This window comes from Panthera leo, chromosome E1 (genome assembly GCF_018350215.1).
Source record: "Panthera leo isolate Ple1 chromosome E1, P.leo_Ple1_pat1.1, whole genome shotgun sequence".
Lineage (NCBI taxonomy): Eukaryota > Metazoa > Chordata > Mammalia > Carnivora > Felidae > Panthera > Panthera leo.
Window position 1 is genome coordinate 4,236,585 of NC_056692.1, and position 17,958 is coordinate 4,254,542.

The window sequence follows — 17,958 nt, forward strand, 5'->3', positions numbered from 1 at the left end:
CCGTGTGGGGACAGGGGCCACCACTCAGAAGCCCCAGGCCCGTCGCAGGGCAAACAGGAAGGCCCCGGAGATGCTCTGAGGGGCTGGGGCACTCGTTCCCAGAGGCTTCAAAGCTGATGGCCCAAGGGTGTGGCGATGTGGAAACGGGGGGCCTGACTGAGCCCCGTGGCATCATTCTGAGCAAGAATCCTTTTCTGCTTTGGCCTGAGAGACCCACAGCCATGTTCCTCCCCTCCCGGCTCTGCTCTCACCTCCACCTCCGGCCGCCTCCGGGGGCCGGCTGGAGTCTGTCTCCTGGTCTGTCACTTCCTAGCCTTCGCTCTGCCCTCCCCAGGGTGACCCGGGGCGGGGGGCCGGTCTGCAGCCCCCAGCCGGCGGTCAACACATCTCTCTCGAAAGCAGATCTGACCACGGCACACTCCTAGCTTCACGACTCCAAAGATTCCTCGAGGTCAATGGCACACACCAGGCAGGGGCCCCGGCTCCACCCGCCCATCCGCCCCAGGCCGCGGCCACGGCAAACCACCCGGCCCAGCACGCTCTACCCGGGCACCTCCACTCTCGCTTGTCTCCCTAGCAGACCCCGGCGGGCCGAGAAAAGTCTGCACTCCTCGCGGAAGACCAGAGTGTTCTCAAAGGGCAGATCCCGCTTATCTGTCAACACAGTGGTGGTGTTTTTTTTTAATTTTCTTTTTAATGTTTATTCATTTTTTGAGAGACAGAGAGAGACAGAGCATGAGTGGGGGAGGGGCAGAGAGAGAGAGAGGGAGACACAGAATCCGAAGCAGGCTCCGGGCTCCGAGCTGTCAGCCCAGAGCCCGACATGGGGCTCGAACTCACAGACCATGAGATCGTGACCTGAGCCAAAGTCAGGTGCTTTGCCACCTGAGTCACCAGGTGCCTGGCCTTTTCCTGTATTTTATACCATTGTTTCTTCGCATCTGAGCTATGAGCTCTGCTCATTCCCTACCAGCTTCATGGGTCATAAAACAAAGATTTGAGGGGCGCCTGGGTGGCTCAGTCGGTTAAGCATCCGACTTCAGCTCAGGTCATGATCTTATAGTCTGTGAGTTCAAGCCCCGCGTCAGGCTCTGTGTTGACAGCTCGGAGCCTGGAGCCTGCTTCGGATTCTGTGTCTCCCTCTCTCTCTCTCTGCCCCTCCCATGCTCATGCTCTGTCTCTCTCTGTCTCAAAAAACAAATTAAATAAAACAAAACAAAAACAAAAAAACCCCAAAGATTTGATGAAACAAATCGAAAGCATACCTCGGAAGGAAAAGAGGTGTTTTAAAATGCCCAAAAATGATTATTAAATGATTACTATAATTAAGAAAGATTTTTAAAAATACATTGCTATTTATTGTAAGTATTTCCAGCGTGCCCTGGAAAGTCCAGATGGAAACTCGTGTGCATGTGAGTGGGTGCTCAGACCTTGGAGGAACTGAAAAGGCAGGAGGTGGAGAAGGAACTTCTTATAATCTGTCCTGGCTGAATTTATCGTTTCCTCATTTCTGTTCACACAAACCATCCTTCAGCAAAACCACTATTATAATCCCTACACCTGTCATAACGACCCCACCTGACTCTTTCGTCGGACTGAGCCCCCGCCCCCCCCGAAAGGGATGGGGGAACGGGTTCTATCTGCCCAGGTCTGGGACACAGCTTTGGTTCGAGGATGAAATAACAAGGGAACATTCTCCTTTCTCATTATGATAGGGACAGAGCGTCAAATGAGGGCCACGCAGGTCAGTACAGGGGCCCAGCGGTCTATGTGCAGACGTCGTGGGGAAGGAAGATTCCAGCAGACCAGACCTTTCTGCCTTCTCCAGACAAGCCAGAGAGCCAGCTTGTAACGTAAAATCTACCAACTCAAAAACAAAAACGAAAAATGTTCACAGTCCAAACCTGAAAAACCCCACACGGGCCAAAGCCATGCAAGCTATAGGTGTCCCAAGAGCCGCAGCGAGGGCCTCTGGCTCCCCTTGGTGCTGACCGCGCCCGGTGCTGGGCGGGCAGGACGCATCCCAGCTGCCAGCCACCGACCTGGGGCTCAGGGGCCGAGGTGGCGCTGGGACTGGTCCCGGGAGCTGGGAGGGGCCCGGGTCTCACCTCTCCCGGATGAATTCTGACATTTCCTTCTGCATCTGTTTGCCCTTTAGTTGTTTCTGAAGGAGCAGTTCAAACCCAGCCATGGTGCCGTTGCCTTGGGGGTCCTTCTTATCAGCCTAAAAAGGATACAGAAGCACGAGAGAGCTTAGGTGACAAGGGTGTCCCGGGTGCAGGGAAGGGAGCCCCGGAAGGGACCGGGTGTGCGTGGCAAGCAGACCTTAGCCCAAGAAACTTCTTGGGCCCTGCCTAAACCTGTGTCCTCCGCTGTTAACAGCCTTTCCCCACCAGGAATCCAGACTTCAGTGCTTTGGTACTTCATGGAGGGAGCGAAAAACACATCCTTTGATATCAGACAGGTGCATCGATGAGGACCGTGTCCCAAGTTCCTAAAGACCTGGTCCTTGTCTCAGCTCAGCCACCAGGTGACACGGCCAGGCCTTTCCAATCCTGGGCTCTGTCCCCTGCAACCCACACCCTTAACTTTGCAATAGGACTGGGTTGCATCTCTAAGATCCCTTCCAGAGCAGACTTTTTTTTTCTTTTTTAAATGTTTATTTTGTTTTTTCTTTTTAATATGAAATTTATTGTCAAATTGGTTTCCATACAACACCCAGTCCAGAGCAGACGTTTTAGGGGAAGGGCATTTCAGAAAGGGGGGGGTGATGCCTGGAGAGACCCCACCTCCCATCGTCAAGAACTCGAAAAGCTTACGGACGCCCCCTCCCCTAGAACTCTCTCCCAATGCGGGATTCTCCCATCCTCAACTGAAGCATTCTGGGCCACATTGCTAATACCTCTTGTGACAGGGAGATCACTACCACACAAAACGCACCACATCACAGCAGGGTGGCTCTGACCATTTAAAAGCTCCTCCAGGTATGTCAGGTTTGTTTGCTTTTTTTAATGTTTATTTATTTTTCAAAGAGAGAGTAGGAGCGGGGTGGGGGGCGGGGCAAAGAGAGGGAGACACAGAATCTGAAGCAGGCTCCAGGCTCCGAGCTGGCAGCACAGAGCCTGACACGGGGGCTCGAACCCACAAACTGTGAGATCATGACCTGAGCCGAAGTCAGACGCTCAACTCCCCAGGCGCCCCTTCTCCAGGTATGTTTAAGATTCGAGCACTTCGCGGTATGAATGCTACACCCTGATAAAGAAGCAAAAGAGGGGCGCCTGGGTGGCTGAGTCAGCTGAGCATCTGACTCTTGATTTCGGCTCGGGTCACGATCTCGGGGTTCGTGGGCTGGAGCACAGAGCCTGCTTGGGATTCTCTCTCTCCCTCTCGCTCTCTGCCCCTCCCCCGCTCACACATGTACGCACGCTTTCTCTCAAAGTAAATAAATAAACTTAATGATTAAAGAAAAAGGAAAAGAAAAATCCCCCCCAAATACCAGGCCTCCGTGTGCCTCCCACATAAGGTGGGTGTGCCGAGCGATCCATCCACACTCGGGAAAACCGGCCAGGAGAGGGGGGCTTTAGCGCCCGTTCACAGCAGGGAGATTTCCGTTAGAGGGAGAGATGATGGTTGGAGAAAGAAAGCCCTGGAGTAAGGAACAGAGTCCCAGCAGAGCCTGAAGAGGATGAGAACACGCAACTTTTGCTCTTGGATGCTGGCCAGGGGTAGGTTCACACACTCCCCTCTGGCTCCCCAGGGCTCCCTGAGGCCCCCACATGGTACCCCACGCAGGCTGACCTCCGGCTCCTAGGGTCTCCCCTGAATGCTCTGCTTCCCGCGTCCCTCTTTAGGGCTGGCGTCCATAAACTCAGCCACTTGTCCTCATGCCCCCGGGGCTCCCGCACCTGCCGCTGACCCCTGCCCTTGCCCACTCACAGTCCTTCCCGAGCGATGCTTCTAAACCAGACCACGCAGCCCCCCAACGTCTTCCGAAAGCAGTTGGAATAAAAACCGCCGGGCTCCCGGCGCCTAAGGAGTCTCGAACACTCTGTCCCCTGCTCACCGTGAGTCACCTCTGAGCCCCACCCCCCCCAGGCCTCTGATGCCCCACGGAGCCCTCCCCACGATGTCTGCTGCCCCTGCACGCACCCCCAGCATCTGGAAGAAACACAGCTGGGCCAAGACGACTCACTGGGTGTCTTCGAGAGTGCAAGTAACTTATTAACAGAACAGAAGTGCTTTTGTCTAGTTCTTGGTTATCAGCAAATCTGAAAAAAGGGCAGTAATCCATTCTGCACGGTATTCTGTTTGTTTATTGTTCCTCGGGGTCTCTGCACCTTTTTTTTCCCCCAAAGTGTACGATTCCGTGGTTTTTTAATATGTTCCCAAGGTCGTGCACCCATCACCACTATGTGAATCCAGAATGAGGCCCTCTCGGTGTGAAAGTCATTGCTGATTTTCAGATGCAAATGGCAACAGCTATTCCCAGAGTTTCTGAGCAGGTGGGACGTGCATTTGTCAAAAGGTATTTATTTAATTGTGGGAAAACACACTTAGCATAAAATTCACCACCTTACCCACTGTTAAGGGTGCCACCCGGTGGTAATAAGTCCCTGGTCATATGCAACCATCATCAGTGTCCTTCTCCAGAACCTTTTTTTTTTTTTAATCTTGCAAAACTGAAACTCTGCACTCAGTAAAGAGGATGCAGCAAGTTCCAGAACCACAGTTACTGAAGGTGAACTCTCTACCGATCCCTGCCCCCAACCTCATCACTGATGGAAGCAGGGAGGCCCAAAGAGGTAAAGCGTTTGTCCAAGGTGTCCCCTTCAAGCGTGCCCCACCAAGTCGTGAGAGCAGATCCCTCCACTGAAGGTGCTTCCAGTCCCCTGCCCTTACGGAGCAGCAAAGGAGTGACCCTCGGGCTTATCTGCATTCTGTCCAGGGGTTTGTTTCCTTCCACGTGGCCCTGAAGGAAAATCCTGTGGATTCTCTGAGATTTACGGAATCATCTGGACTCCCAAGAGGGGCTTAAATTCCTGCCTCGGATGCTAAATCTCCTGTTGAGACCTAAAGAGAGGACCCTTCTTCTTTGAGCTCGAGGCCCCTCATGCCCCTTCCGGCTGTCCACTCCTGATCCTTTGGTGGGGGGTGGGGGGGGAGAGGGGCGGTCACAGAGCAGGGGAAACCGAGGCACCACTTACCCAGAAGTAGTCACAATAGCTCCACTCTGTAGGTTTCAGCAGTTGCTGCTCTGGCATCGTGTCCGGATGAGGAAACGTCACGCAGTTTATCTGTAGGGCACAGGACAAGGCAGGAAGTGACTTGCCTGGACGGGAAGGCTTTGCGCCTGGGACACAGCATTACAGAGGCCTCCGTTCAGCGCCCGCTCGACAGAGCGTGCGTGGCAATCCTGGGAGGCACGTGTTTTTCGAATGAGGGGCAAAGGACACCCACGCCCCCAGAGGGGCTGGAATCGGCCGGAACTCTCTGGAAGGCAGTATAGTAACAGCATCCACCAAAACCACACACAGCGTGAGCCTCTGACCCGGCGACTTGTTCGTCAAAGACCACCCCCTACGGATGGATCGCGTGTGTCTAAACCCTCTTGTCTGCCAGCACACAGGTTTGTAGCAGCAAAAACACAACTCCACTGTCCTCCAGCAGGGGAAGAGCTACACAAAGCTTGGGGCAGAGGGGCATCTGTGGGGTGTGCATCGAGAGCAGAGGACACGGGGAGAAAGTTCTAACGTGCGGCTACAGATGTTGTGCCGGGTCATATTATTAAGTGGGGAAGAAAAACATGAGCTGCAAAACGGTACTTAAGAGTATGCTACCATTTGCATAGGAAAAAAAAAACAAGAGAGAGAGAGAGAGAAAATACGCACAGATTTGGTTATTTACGTACGGAATACTTCTGGAAGCCGATAACATCGTTTGCTTCCAGAGAAAGGAATTCTGTGGTTGAGGGTCAGGGCGACAGGTTACCTTGTGCGTCTCATTTCACAATATTTATTCTACGAACAAAAAGCGTCTGAAAAGATGGTCCAGGATGTGTGCTCGGGGCTGGCCCTCGCCCAGGAGAGGGCAGTGCAGACATTCCTGGGACCCGTCTCACACATTTCCTGCCCAAGCTTGCCCGCCAGGGGGAAGTGGTTTTACCACTGCTTTTGCTGGGCCTGTTTCCAGCCCGGGATCCGCTCCTGTGGAACCTGCTCGCTTGTGTCCTTTGTGGGAGCCACAGAGCCTCACCCTGCAGACTTTAACTCTCACCACAGAGCCTGGAGCTGCTGCGTTGGGGGCCGTCTGATGATCAAGGCAAGAGCTGTGCAGAAAACCCAGGGGTCCTGGGGTCGCTTGGGGGAGGCTCAGTCGCTTAAGTGTCTGACTCTTGGTGCCGGCTCAGGTCATATCTCCCGGTTCGTGAGTTCGAGCCCCATGTCAGGGTCTACGCTGACAGCACGGAGCCTGCTTGGGATTCTCTCTCTCCCTCTCTCTCTGCCCCTGCCCTGCTAACATTCTCTGTCTCTCTCTCTCTCTCTTTCTTTCGCTCTCAAAATAAATAAGTAAACTTTAAAAAAATTAAAAGAAAAAGAAAACCCCAGGGGTTCTGGAGAGAGGCCACCAACTCCAAAGCCAAGCAGCCATGCAAACAAACAAGGTACAGGAGCCAGTTGGTCAGAAACTGCAGCGTGGGGGCAGAGGGGAGGGGGGGGCGAGCAACCTCGGCCTTGAGGAGAGGTGGCAAACGATTCAAAGTTAAAGATGCTAATAAGGAAGACCAAATTCCTCTGCCAGCTGAGTCGGGCTCACGGGCCCCCCAGCCGTGTCCTGGGGTTCGGGGCCCCCACCCTCTGCTGCCAGGGGCACAGGTCTTCCTTGTAGTCTCGGGAGGAGAGCAGGGGAGGAGTCCCAGCCGAGGACAGGAGCCCCCTCCTCCCGGACCCTGACATCTGGTGGAAGGAAGGGCCGAGATTCCCACTCTGAAGGAAAAGACGGAGTGGCAGGAATGACCCAGAGAACCCCAGAAACAGGGAGCACGGATTTCCACCAAGGTCAAAGTGTAGGTGCGAGGGACCCCCTGGGGTGGGGAATTTCCGCCCCAAGGTGTCCTGGCCTGCAGGAGCCTGCTGTGGGCGGTGAGGGAGGGCCACCTCTCAATCCCCACAGCAGACAACGGTCTCCCCACACCCTCTCTCCAGGCTGCCGCTCAAGGCGTGTCCAGAGGGGAGTCTCCTTCAGGGGCTTCAATGACCCACCGCCATAGGCATCTCCCGTTGAATCGTGGAAACGAGGGCTGAATTGCAAAGCTTCACGTGTTCCTTATTTCATGTTCTGGCTACTCCTGTGTCCAAAGATAACAGCGATCGCGAGGCATCTTTGTCTTGCTTAATAATGTGGTCCGTGAAAATTTCAAACAAATCTAATGGCAAATTAACTGTGACATTAGACTGGGCCTTAAGGATCACGGAACCAGGAGGGGAGGGGGGCATGGTGGACACAAGTGTCTTCTAGGGTGTCCTGTCGGCGTCTAGAGGCAAGGTGTCCCACACGTGGCCCCATCACAACCACTGAAAGGGAGCTGTCTGGGCTGGGGGAGACAGGAGGGGAGGGTAGGGGCTCATCCCTGTTGTTGCCCTTACCACTCGGTGAGGACACAGGTCCTTGGACAGACTGGTTGGGGACAGGCTGTCCCGGGTTGGGGGGGGGGGGGGGGATGCATTTCCCCAATGCTCACAGAGCCCTGCGCCTCCTGGTGGGCGACTGGAGAACTGCACCCTGCCGGCCTCCCTCCCCCCAACCACTGCCCCAGGAGGCAGCTGTTAACACCCCCCTCCACCCCCCGGGTGGGGGGGGGGGCGGAATCAGAGGACAGCCCTCACTCGGACACCCCACCAGGGGCCTTGCATGCATTCACTCCCAGGTCGTCATCCCAGCAACCCCGCCAGCTGGGTAACACGGGCCTCATTTTTGCAAGAAGAAAACCCGAGAATCACAGAAAGCAAGAATCCGAATCAGAGCTGGGCGGACCACAGAGCTCAAGGCCTCCACCCAGAGCCGTTCATTCGGTGGACCCCTTGCTCGTCCATTTCCCATGCAAATATCTGCTGAGTGGCTACTTGGACCCACAGACCCTGCTAGATCCTTCCAGCCCTTTGCACACACGCATTTGTAATTACACTTCTCATGACTGCTTAATTAGCATCTCTTTTCTTGCCAGACAGTCTGCCCCAGGAGGGGAGGGAGCCCCTTTCCCTGCTGTTTCCCTATTGCCTGGCAAGCACAGCCCCCGATGGGAGCTCAGGAAGGGTTTCTTGGTGCAATGACTCAAGGGCCAGAGACAGACAGAATGCTCTCTGTCCTCAACGGTCTTACAGCCTCACGAGGAAGGCACACAAGTGACAAAGTAATGGCAGCACTTTGGGATAAATATACCACTGGGCTTAAACATGGGTGCTGGGACTGCGGGAAGGGCGAGGGACTGGGGGAGGAATCAGAGAGAGAGAGATTTAGGTAATGAGAGGGTTAGGGTTTGGCAGACAGGGGGTGGGAGGTACAGAGAGTTGTAGAGGGGGGGAAGGCCCGAGGTCTCAGGATGCGCCCCACAGTTGGGGAGGCAGGGAGCAGTCAAAACTGAGGCCGGAGGGGCACCCTGCAGGCACGGGAGCCCGGAAAGTGCCCTGAAGCACAGTGACCTGACTGGGCTACTCGCGGGGTGCACACACTGGCCGCGGCAGAGGGGGGGCACTGGAGGGAGAACACCCACCCTGGCCACCAGGGAGGCTCCCCAGGGACCAGCCCTCCTCCCAAGGCCTCCCGGGCACCCCCAGAGCTCCACGGATCGTCTTCCTCCCAGCAGACACGGGGCGCGGGGTGGGGGGTGGGGCGTCCTAAGGAACCATCCCCTGCTAAGAGCTAGTAACTCGTTCTGTTTTACACCTATCGCCTCACTCAGTCGTCATGCCAACCCTGGAAGGCGGGTGCTATTATTATCCCCATGCTACAGAGCAGGAAACGAAGGCACAGAGAGGTTAGGTAAGTTATGCAAGATCACACAGCTTGTGTGTAACTAACAGTGCAGTCGCGGTCTGAAGTCAGACAGTCTGGCTTTCCACTTTAGTCGCACTGCCTTCTACGCTCCTATCCAAGGCAGGGGCTCAGGCAGGAAGGTTGCTCAACACAGAGGAGCGGGGGTCTGCCTCTCCATGAATACTGTTTGCGAGAAGTTCTGGGAGCCACACTCCCACCCTCGCTCCTCCTGAAATCACCATCCTCGACCTGCAGCATCTTTAAGCTGACACCAACCCCGTTTTCTCCAACCCTCAGATAAATGGAGTAAGCCCCTCCCCTCCCTGCTGAGCACAGGTTCGACCCGCGCCCGGGCCCCGATGCGGGGGGTCCCTGAGCGCATCACCCGCGGCCCCCAGTCCCGGCCCCATGCGGAGGCTGTGCTGGAGGGCAGAGGCCACGGTCCCTCGCCCACCTATCTGGGCAGCTGGCTCTGACTGTGCTTCTGGAGGGAGGCTGATCTGGGAGGGCGTGGAAGGGGGGAAAGTCAGAGCCGAGGTCTGCGGGAGCAGAGAAGAAGCGACCCGGAGGGTTCACCTCCCGCCCTCGGGCTCCCACCCAGGGTTCCAGGGCGCCCGCCGGGTCACATCAGGAAGCGGAGGCTGAGGACCACAGGAGTCCCCAGAACCTTCCTTCCAGGACGGGAGTGTGGCTGTGTAATTGTCATCTTCTCTGGAATCGTCTAGATTCTGACACATCGTGCTTGTGCCCAGGGCTGCGAGCTGCCCTTAGTGCTTGTCATTCCTCATCAAGCGATCCGGTCCACAGCTGGCCCTGCCCAAAGCGTGCTCCGGGCCACCAGCGGGAGGGGGAGGCTGGAATCTCAGAATGGAGCTCAATCCTGGCTCCGCAGCCCCCACGAAGACGCAGACCCGGACCAGGACCCGGACGCACAACCCTTTGCTGCCCAGCAAGCATCCGGGTGAATCGCTCTAAGCGTCTGCTCCACGGGATCTGCACCCCGACAGGGTGGCAGGGTGGGAGACTGCTCACCCCGTCGTCCCCACTCACCAGGAGGGGTTTCCTGCACCCCGGGAGCTGGGCCGTACCCCCTGCCCCACCCCGTCCCAGTGGCCCTGTGGGGTCTCCTCCCTGGAAACCCATGAGCTCTGGAGGATCAGAGCCCAGAGGAAGGGCTGGGGACGGGGCAGGGAGGGAGCGAGTGCTGTAGGGACAGGGTAGAGGTGAGGCACACAGGCCTTCACCCATCTGGACACCTGGGGGCATGCAGCCGGCAGACCCAGCCCCAAGACCGGGGAGCTGCTCTGCACCCTCTGGCTAATCCCTCCCATCCTCAGGTTCTCCAGCAAAAACTGGCAGACTCCGGCTGGGGTCCCAGACCAACCAGGTCGTAGGTCCAGGAATCCTTCGAGGAACCCCGCGTTTTAAGTAAGCTCCCCGGAGGCTGTGGCGGCCGACTGCACTTTGCAGGCTAGCTCAGAGAGGCACCGATGTAGGTCAGTGGAAGGAGGAGGGAAGACACCGGGATGGGAGGGCCGGTGAACAAGGTGTGCTGGAGAGGAGACCCTGGGGCGAGGCCCAGGGCGCTCAGAGGATGCCCCAAGCTCCGGCTCAAAGGCTCAAAGGCAAGGCACAGCAGGTGGGTGACGGGGGCCCCACCCTGGGGCCTGAGACTGTCTCCCCCTTCCCGGCAACTGCTTTCCGCTTTCCATTTCTGCTTCGGACTTTTCTTCTACAATTCCCACATACGCTCCCCGCCTTCTTCTTCCTCTTTCCCCGTTTCAGGGAACTTTAGGGGCTTCTGCCTTGCTCTGGGGCAGTTGATGGCACCCTAAAGTGGCAGGAAGATGCCCTCAGGAGGTCTGCCCTGGACTCAGGCCCCGCTCTCAGGAGGTGACAGCACAGGTCTCGAATCCCAATGCTTCCCAGCCGGGAGAGGTATGTGGCTGTGTGCCTCAGTTTCCTCATCTGTAAACCGGGTCGAGAAGGCGACTGGACACAGAGCACTGACTACAAGCTCTGTTCTAAGTGCTTTCTGTGTACAGACTCATTTAGTCCGCACACGATCCCCAAGGCACAGACACCCACCATCTCCCCATTGTACAGACGTGGACACTGAGACCCAAAGGGGCAGAGACACTTGTCCCGGGCTGCCGTGCAGCTCGCAGGTGCTGTAACGGACCCTCTGGCTTCAGACCCCTTGTTCACAACACTGGTTCTGTCCCCTCCCCCTCACACGGTGAGCGGAGAGGGAAATGAGCCGCTCGGAACACTACTGGTGCATAATAAGTGCACACCAAAGTGGCAGGGACTGCTGCTCCTGGTGTCGTTGTGCATGCAAACCTCTTTCCTCCAAAGCAGGATTTGCAGCCTCCACCAGCCAGGGGAGGCATACCCACTGTCGGGGTCATCTCCGTGGGGGTGGTCAGAACGGCTCAGAGCTGCCTGTGCCAGATGGAGCCCGGGAGAGCAGGTCCCCATTCCCGGCTCCGGGGCCCCTGTGTCCAAACAGCAAACCCAGGACCACACTTCTCACGTCTCCGAGCCCTTGGCTGTCTGAGCAGCCGGACGATGCATCTGCCCCCAACATGCGGCTGGTGTGTGTGTGTGTGTGTGTGTAGAGGGGTGCCCTCCTCAGCCTGCACGTGGGAGCTTGGCGGGCTTCTGCAAGAGCCCCAGGAGGCGGTCTGGCCACCCCAGGCAGGAGCCGCCTGCTCCCGTCAGGAACTCTATTCTTAGGGTGCTTTCTCTTGTTTTTTAACTTTGGTACCTTCTAGAAGTCACCCTGCGTGAAAGCAAGCCCCAGTGGGTGTAATTTACATGTCATGTCGCTTAGGCGGAGTATGGCCCACCCCCCTTCCAACCACCGCCCCCCCCCCTCCCCGCCTGCCACGGCTTCTGCATCGATCCCACCATGTCTGCACTCGGTCGGTCATCCTCAGTCATCCGGAGGGAAATCAACAGAAGGGTCCGGGTGGAGGGCGGGGGTGGGGGGCGGGGTGGAGGGCAGGGGGCATTTCGGCTACATCCAAGCTCTGGAACTCCCCAGTTTCCAGGCTGGGCTTCCGCTCAGCTCAGCGGTCCACATTGCCATGGCAACCACCCAGCATGGCAGCAAGCCCCAGAGCTCGCCCAACCTGCCCAACCTGGGAGCAGCACCCAGCGGGGCGTCACTTACCGTGATGGTGTTCTCCTTGCTCTGCTTTTTGCCTGGTGACGAGGATCCCAGGTTCTGGGGAGAGAGGCAAGAAACATCATCAAAGCTGTTCTCCATCCTGGACGTTTGCGCTTTCTGTTCGGGCTCCCCGAAGGCAGGGGGGATGAGTGGAGGCCCCTTGCTGGGGAAGTTGGGGGGGGGGGCGGATGCTCAAGCTGCCATTAACCCTTAAGTCACCATGTTCTGGAAGAGGGCAGGCAGGGGTGGCCCGGACCCCACACTGCTCCGGGGGGCCCCCCTGCTTTGAAGGCAAACAGGAGGAAGCCTCCCGCACAGCTCCAAACCAGGTCTCCCTCCTCTTCTCCCAGTTCCTGATTCGGGCAGTTAACCCCTCAGCTGCCCTCTGCTGGCAGACCGGTCCGCCTGCTGCCTGAACCCGCAGAAGCCACCCGAGAACAGAGAGTTAAAGCAGGCCACCACCTCCATGACTTCTTATTCCGAATCCCCAGGGTCGGACATGTCCAATCCTCAAGCCGCGGAACGTGCATGGCTGGCGGGGTGAGGGGGGGCGGGCTCGGCCACCTCCGTGACGTGGGAGGGAGGCAGAAGGGATTTCTCGGCAGAGGCGAGTTGAGGCTCTTATTCATTCAGGCTCTGGATTGCCTTTTTATGTTTTCCTGTTGCCTGCAAGCAAACTAGGGTCCCAAATGCCTCCGTCCCCAGGTCCCCACATCTTGCCCCGGTCCTAGTGCAGAAAATTAAGGATTCCTAAGCTGAAAACACTACATGGGTCACAGGAGCCTAAAGGGGGCAGGTCGATCCTGGGTCGTCACTGCCCCACAATCAGCAGTTACATTAACGAGTCAACAGGGTCCCAGACTGTCCTGAGCCACACGGTGCGTGGGGTACACGCATGACGTGGGACCCACGGCCTTCTTTCTCTAGTGAAACTTAAGGACGTGGTTGTTGACATTTCCTAGAAAAGGCTCAGAGAGAGAGGTCCCTCCATCCAGCCTCAGGGAACCAGCAGCCCCCCATCCCGGGCCAGCAAAGCCCAGACCACCGGCAAAGATGAGCATCGGTGGGGTGGGGAGGGGCAGGGGTAGGAGTCAGTGCTGCCTCAGGATCTCAGCTGCTCACCACACAAAACAGGGAGCTTGACTGAGTCCCTGTTTGTGGTTCCCTCATTCCTTTACTCCCGTCCAGATCGACCTGGGCTGGTAAGGGAAGTCCGTTAATGGAAGCAGATGCCCTCTGACCGTCCAGCTAAAAGAACTCTATAGATCGGTCATGTCCCAGGCAAGGAAATAAACTCAGTAGTCTGGACACCCTGCCAAGCCACGGGCCTTCTCTGAGCCTCGATTTCACCCGTTGCTATCGATGGTCCACAAGCTTTGGAGGGCATCAGAATTAACAGGCATTGGCCCCAAATTGGGTCCTGGCCGCACCCCCCGGAGCTGAGCCGGCAGCAATCAGGTGGGCGAGCGCCTCTGAAGCAGAGTCCGGGGGCCTCCCTTGGGGACACACTGATCTACGTGGTGTCATTCACCCAGGCTCCCTTACTATGGCAGCCGCACCGGCTCAAGCGTGTGACCAACCACAGCTTCCACCAGAGCAACGAAGCACGACCTCCCCCGAATCGTCTCGAGCTATCAGTGGTCGCCCAGGGCATGTGCCCAAATTGGGAGGAAGACCGAGGCCACGTGGCTGGAGCTCGAGTGCCACTATCCTGTGGCAGGTGCGGGGGTCTCTCGCAGGTTCATCCACGCAGAGGCACTGGCCAAACAAATCCATGCCGGGGAGGGGAAAGGGGAAGGGGACACTCCAGCACGGACTCTCCCCACCCTCGACACACATTGCCACCACGCTCTGAGCTCTCGCCCACCAGGATGTCAGCTAATGCACTAGCAACCAGTCTCCGTATCGATGCTGACGACGGGGACGAGGGGGGAGACTCTCAGAAGGAGGAAGACACCAGCCTAGGCATCAGACATACTCAAACCGGCGTAATCCTCCCAGACTCCGCGAATTCAGAGGCACCGCCTCCATTGCACAGATGGGGATACTGAGGCTTGCGCAAACGAACTCATTTGTCTAGGGTCACAAGGCAAGTGAAACTGGAGCCTGTGGCTGAATCTCGCTTTTCTCGATATTCTGCCGGCTCCCCACTTTTGAGACCAGGGACAATCTCTTGTTTTCCAGGTGGCTCCACAGGGGTCAAGAAAGATCATCATCCACACTCACTGACCTGGGGACCACCTTGTCCAAGGCTCTGTGGAATGGAGCCGGACACAGAGGTGGCCCTCCTCCCTGTAACTGGGGCCAGGACAGGAGTGCAAGTAATGGCATTGACGATGGGCGGGAGGGGTCCTCTGCCCCCCCTTCCCCGCCCTCTCTGCCCTCCTGGATGCTCAGAATCAGCCAGGGCTGAGCAGGGTGATGCCAAGCCCTTCCAGGCAGCTCAGGCTCTGTCCTTGCTGCCAGTGGTCTGTGCCTACTGTCCCAACATCACCTACATACACATGCATCATATACACGCACTATATATACATACGTGTACACACATCCACATATCACACACATCCACACACACACACCTGTAGCACTTCACAAAAGGGCCCAGAAGGAATTACACCTCCATCACAGAGAGAACACCTACTAGCCAGAAGCTGGCTTCTAAATACTATTCCATACTAAAAGGAAACGAGTCCCTTGGAGAAATGGCTCATTCCAGATGCCAGACAGATCTGGCACATTCAATTGTTCTGGGAGGTAAGAAACAGGGCAAAGAACAATGTGGTCTCACCAAAGGACACAGGCGCCAGCAGAGAGAGGGTCCAACAAGCCAAATTTGGGACAATTTGGGCATGATTGTGAATAATGACCGAAAACGAGTAACTTAAAAGGCAGCAAAGGGGGCGGGGGGTGTATGCGGTATTTCTTTATGGAAGAATGCCCCTAAAAATGGTTAAGGAATCAGAAAATTACCACTTGCAAACCCCAAAGTCAAAACGGATCCAGGCCACAGTCACCAAGGATGCTGAAGCACTGAGGAACAGTATCACCCTTACCGTCCCCCCACCCCCAGATTACTGGCTAATCAGAAAGGGAAAATGCGCCCTTGCAAAGGGGCCATCGCATTAACCGGGAGCTCAAACTCAGCATCGCTGGAGGGGTGCTAACCTGAGAAGCCCCAGGAGGTAGAAATCTTTGCCAAAACTACTAACCCTGAATCTAACCAGAAGAAAAGAAGTAGATAATGCATCAGGGTCACTCTGCAACTGACCTGGGCTCTTCCCACAAACAGCCACCGTGGAGCAAGACAGAAAGAACAAATGTGTGGGGAAAATACAGTCTAGATTAAAAGGAGCTAAAGCCATAGATGAGATAAAATGGTAAGTCCACAGGATGGGATACTACGTGGCCCCGGGGAAAGGAACACAGTGTCACTCCGTTTGCAACATTTGCAGGCCTTGAAACATTGTTGTAAGTGAAAGAAGCCAGACACACGGAGGCCCTGCATGGTGCCATTTCACTTCTATGAAATGTCCAGAAGAAAGAGGCTCACCTACGGAGACAGGCAGAAAGCAGATTAGTGGGTGCCCAAGACTTTTGGGGATTCTTTCCAGGGTGATCAAAGTGCTCTAAAATGGAGTGTTACTGATGGTCGTGCAACACTGTACGTTGTAAATGACTGGATGAATTACATCTCCGGAGAGAGAGGAAGGGAGTAAAAAGATACAGCAACCAATGTATCCACCTGTAAAAGTGGAATGGACTTTAGACTCGGGATGTTGCCAGTGTCCATAACAAAAGTTTATTTATCTATTTTTTTTTAAAGTTTATTTATTTTGAGAGAGAGATCAGGGGAGGGGCAGAGAGAGACAGACAGACAGAGAATCCCAAGCACGCTCAGTGCCCGCGAACCGCGAGATCATGACCTGAGCCGAAATCAAGGGATGGATGCCTAACCGACTGAGCCACCCAGGCACTCCAGTAAAAGTTTGTTTGTTTTTAAATGTACTTTGCTTAGGATTCTGGAAAGTTTCCCTCCTTTTTTAAGAGTCCCTCCCCAGCCTGGTTTCCTCCTCTCTGGCTCAGGCCACTCTGCTGTTACCATGCGGTGAGGACCCACAAGGGTGGTCACCCACAAAGGTAGAGCTGGGTGGACTGCATTGTACATTCACAAGTGCCGAGCAAACCCAGGCTTTGCACGTCTTCTGACCCCGTCTGCCAGCCCTACCTCCTCGGCAGGCAGGATCCAGAATGAAGCCTCTCGATGGCTTCCCTGTACCATCAGAATAAAACCCAAGCCCCTCACAGTAGACCTGTGCAGACTCGGCCGGCCCCACCTTCCGCCCTCCTGACACCTGCTGAGCCTGTAAACCACAGCCCCACTCGGCCGCTGTGGATTCTCTGAAACCACTGCCCTCCTTCCCCTTCCGGCTATCCACATGTGCTGTTCCCTCCGCCTGGAAGGCTGTTCTCACCACCACCCTGTGCCAGGCTAAACCCTCACTCATCTGTCTAGTCCTAGCTTACGCACCTTTTCCTACAAAGCCCATCACTGACGTTTCTGCCATCACTGACCGCCACCGGCCGGGTCCCAGGGACACACACTTCCCTCCAGCCCGTACCACTGCTGACACGAAACACTTGTTTATCTCGTGCCTTCTCCAGCAAGGCAGGGGCTGGGCTATGTGCCTGTGAGTCAATGCCTGGCCAAGAAGGAGACACTCAATGCAACATGTGTTGCTGGGCTCAAGGGAAGCCCCACCGGGTAGAGGAGTCTACCTCAAACTCCCTTCTCCGGTGGGACCCTTCAGTTTCCAAGCCTTTGGTCCCCTCTCCTGGGTCTTCCTGGGGGATGCTCATGGGAAGCCAGAACAACTTTGGCCACCAAAGGGCCTGGGCTCCAGGGGCAGATCCCTTGTGTGACCCCCACCCCACCTGCACAGGGATCTGAGAGGGAGCCCATCACAGGCGGGCAGGGAGGGGACAGACCAGGATGTGCTTCCAACAAAGGCCAGTAAGACTATCAGCCTCTGACACCCCAGCCTCGCAATCAGGTGGACCCCATTTATCCAATACCCCGGCAACCCACCCCAAGGCTGCAGGCTGGAAAACTTCCACTAGGTGGCGCCAGGCCACCACCACCTGTGCCCGGCCATCTGGTCTCCCAGGACTTGGGGAGGACCAGACAGGCACCCAGCCTGCATCAGTCCTGTCCACGACGGGGGCACGGTGGGGGACACATTCCTGGTGGCCCGGGAAGATCAGGTATGTACTCCCCACCCCCAACATTTTAATCTCCCTGATGAGCCTGCTTAAGGAGGAGCAGAGAACAGAAAAAAAAAAAAAAAAAAAAAAAAAAAAGAAAGAAAAAAAACCCATAGAGGGCTTTGAGCAAACCCTGGGCAAGCTGCTTGGCCCAGCCCCCTACCCTGTATCTCCACCGGCCAGGTGTTTCTTTGCTCATTCATTCACTCTCCAGGTATTACAAAGTCCTAATTGCTGTTCATTATAATTCACAGGGATAGCGTGAGTAATACTTTGCATGTCAAAGAGCGCCCTGTTTACTTTGGGGATAGCTTGCTGGCTCTGTAAACAATAAAACTCATCCTCTTTCTGTGATTGGCCCCAAGCACCTTTGTGGGAAACCAGCGCCTTCCAGAATCCTTCCACTGCCTAAAAAAAAAAACCCAACATGCTACATTCCAGTCGTGGGAAGCGGTGAACCACTGCGTATTTGCTCTCTCCACGCACTGTGT

At 56.0% G+C, this 17,958-nt stretch overlaps 1 protein-coding gene across 7 annotated transcripts in view; it reads right to left on the bottom strand.

Moving 5' to 3' along the window:
* GAS7 (growth arrest specific 7) overlaps window positions 1-17,958 on the bottom strand; it is a 214,082-nt gene that overhangs the window by 25,077 nt on the left and 171,047 nt on the right. For all 7 annotated transcript variants that reach the window (XM_042915461.1, XM_042915459.1, XM_042915464.1 and 4 more), the window contains exons 5-7: window positions 12,209-12,262; window positions 5,205-5,294; window positions 2,109-2,224 (exon numbers count right to left, since the gene is read on the bottom strand). In XM_042915461.1, the coding sequence (XP_042771395.1) occupies window positions 2,109-2,224; window positions 5,205-5,294; window positions 12,209-12,262 (260 nt within the window). The remainder of the gene's footprint in view (window positions 1-2,108; window positions 2,225-5,204; window positions 5,295-12,208; window positions 12,263-17,958) is intronic.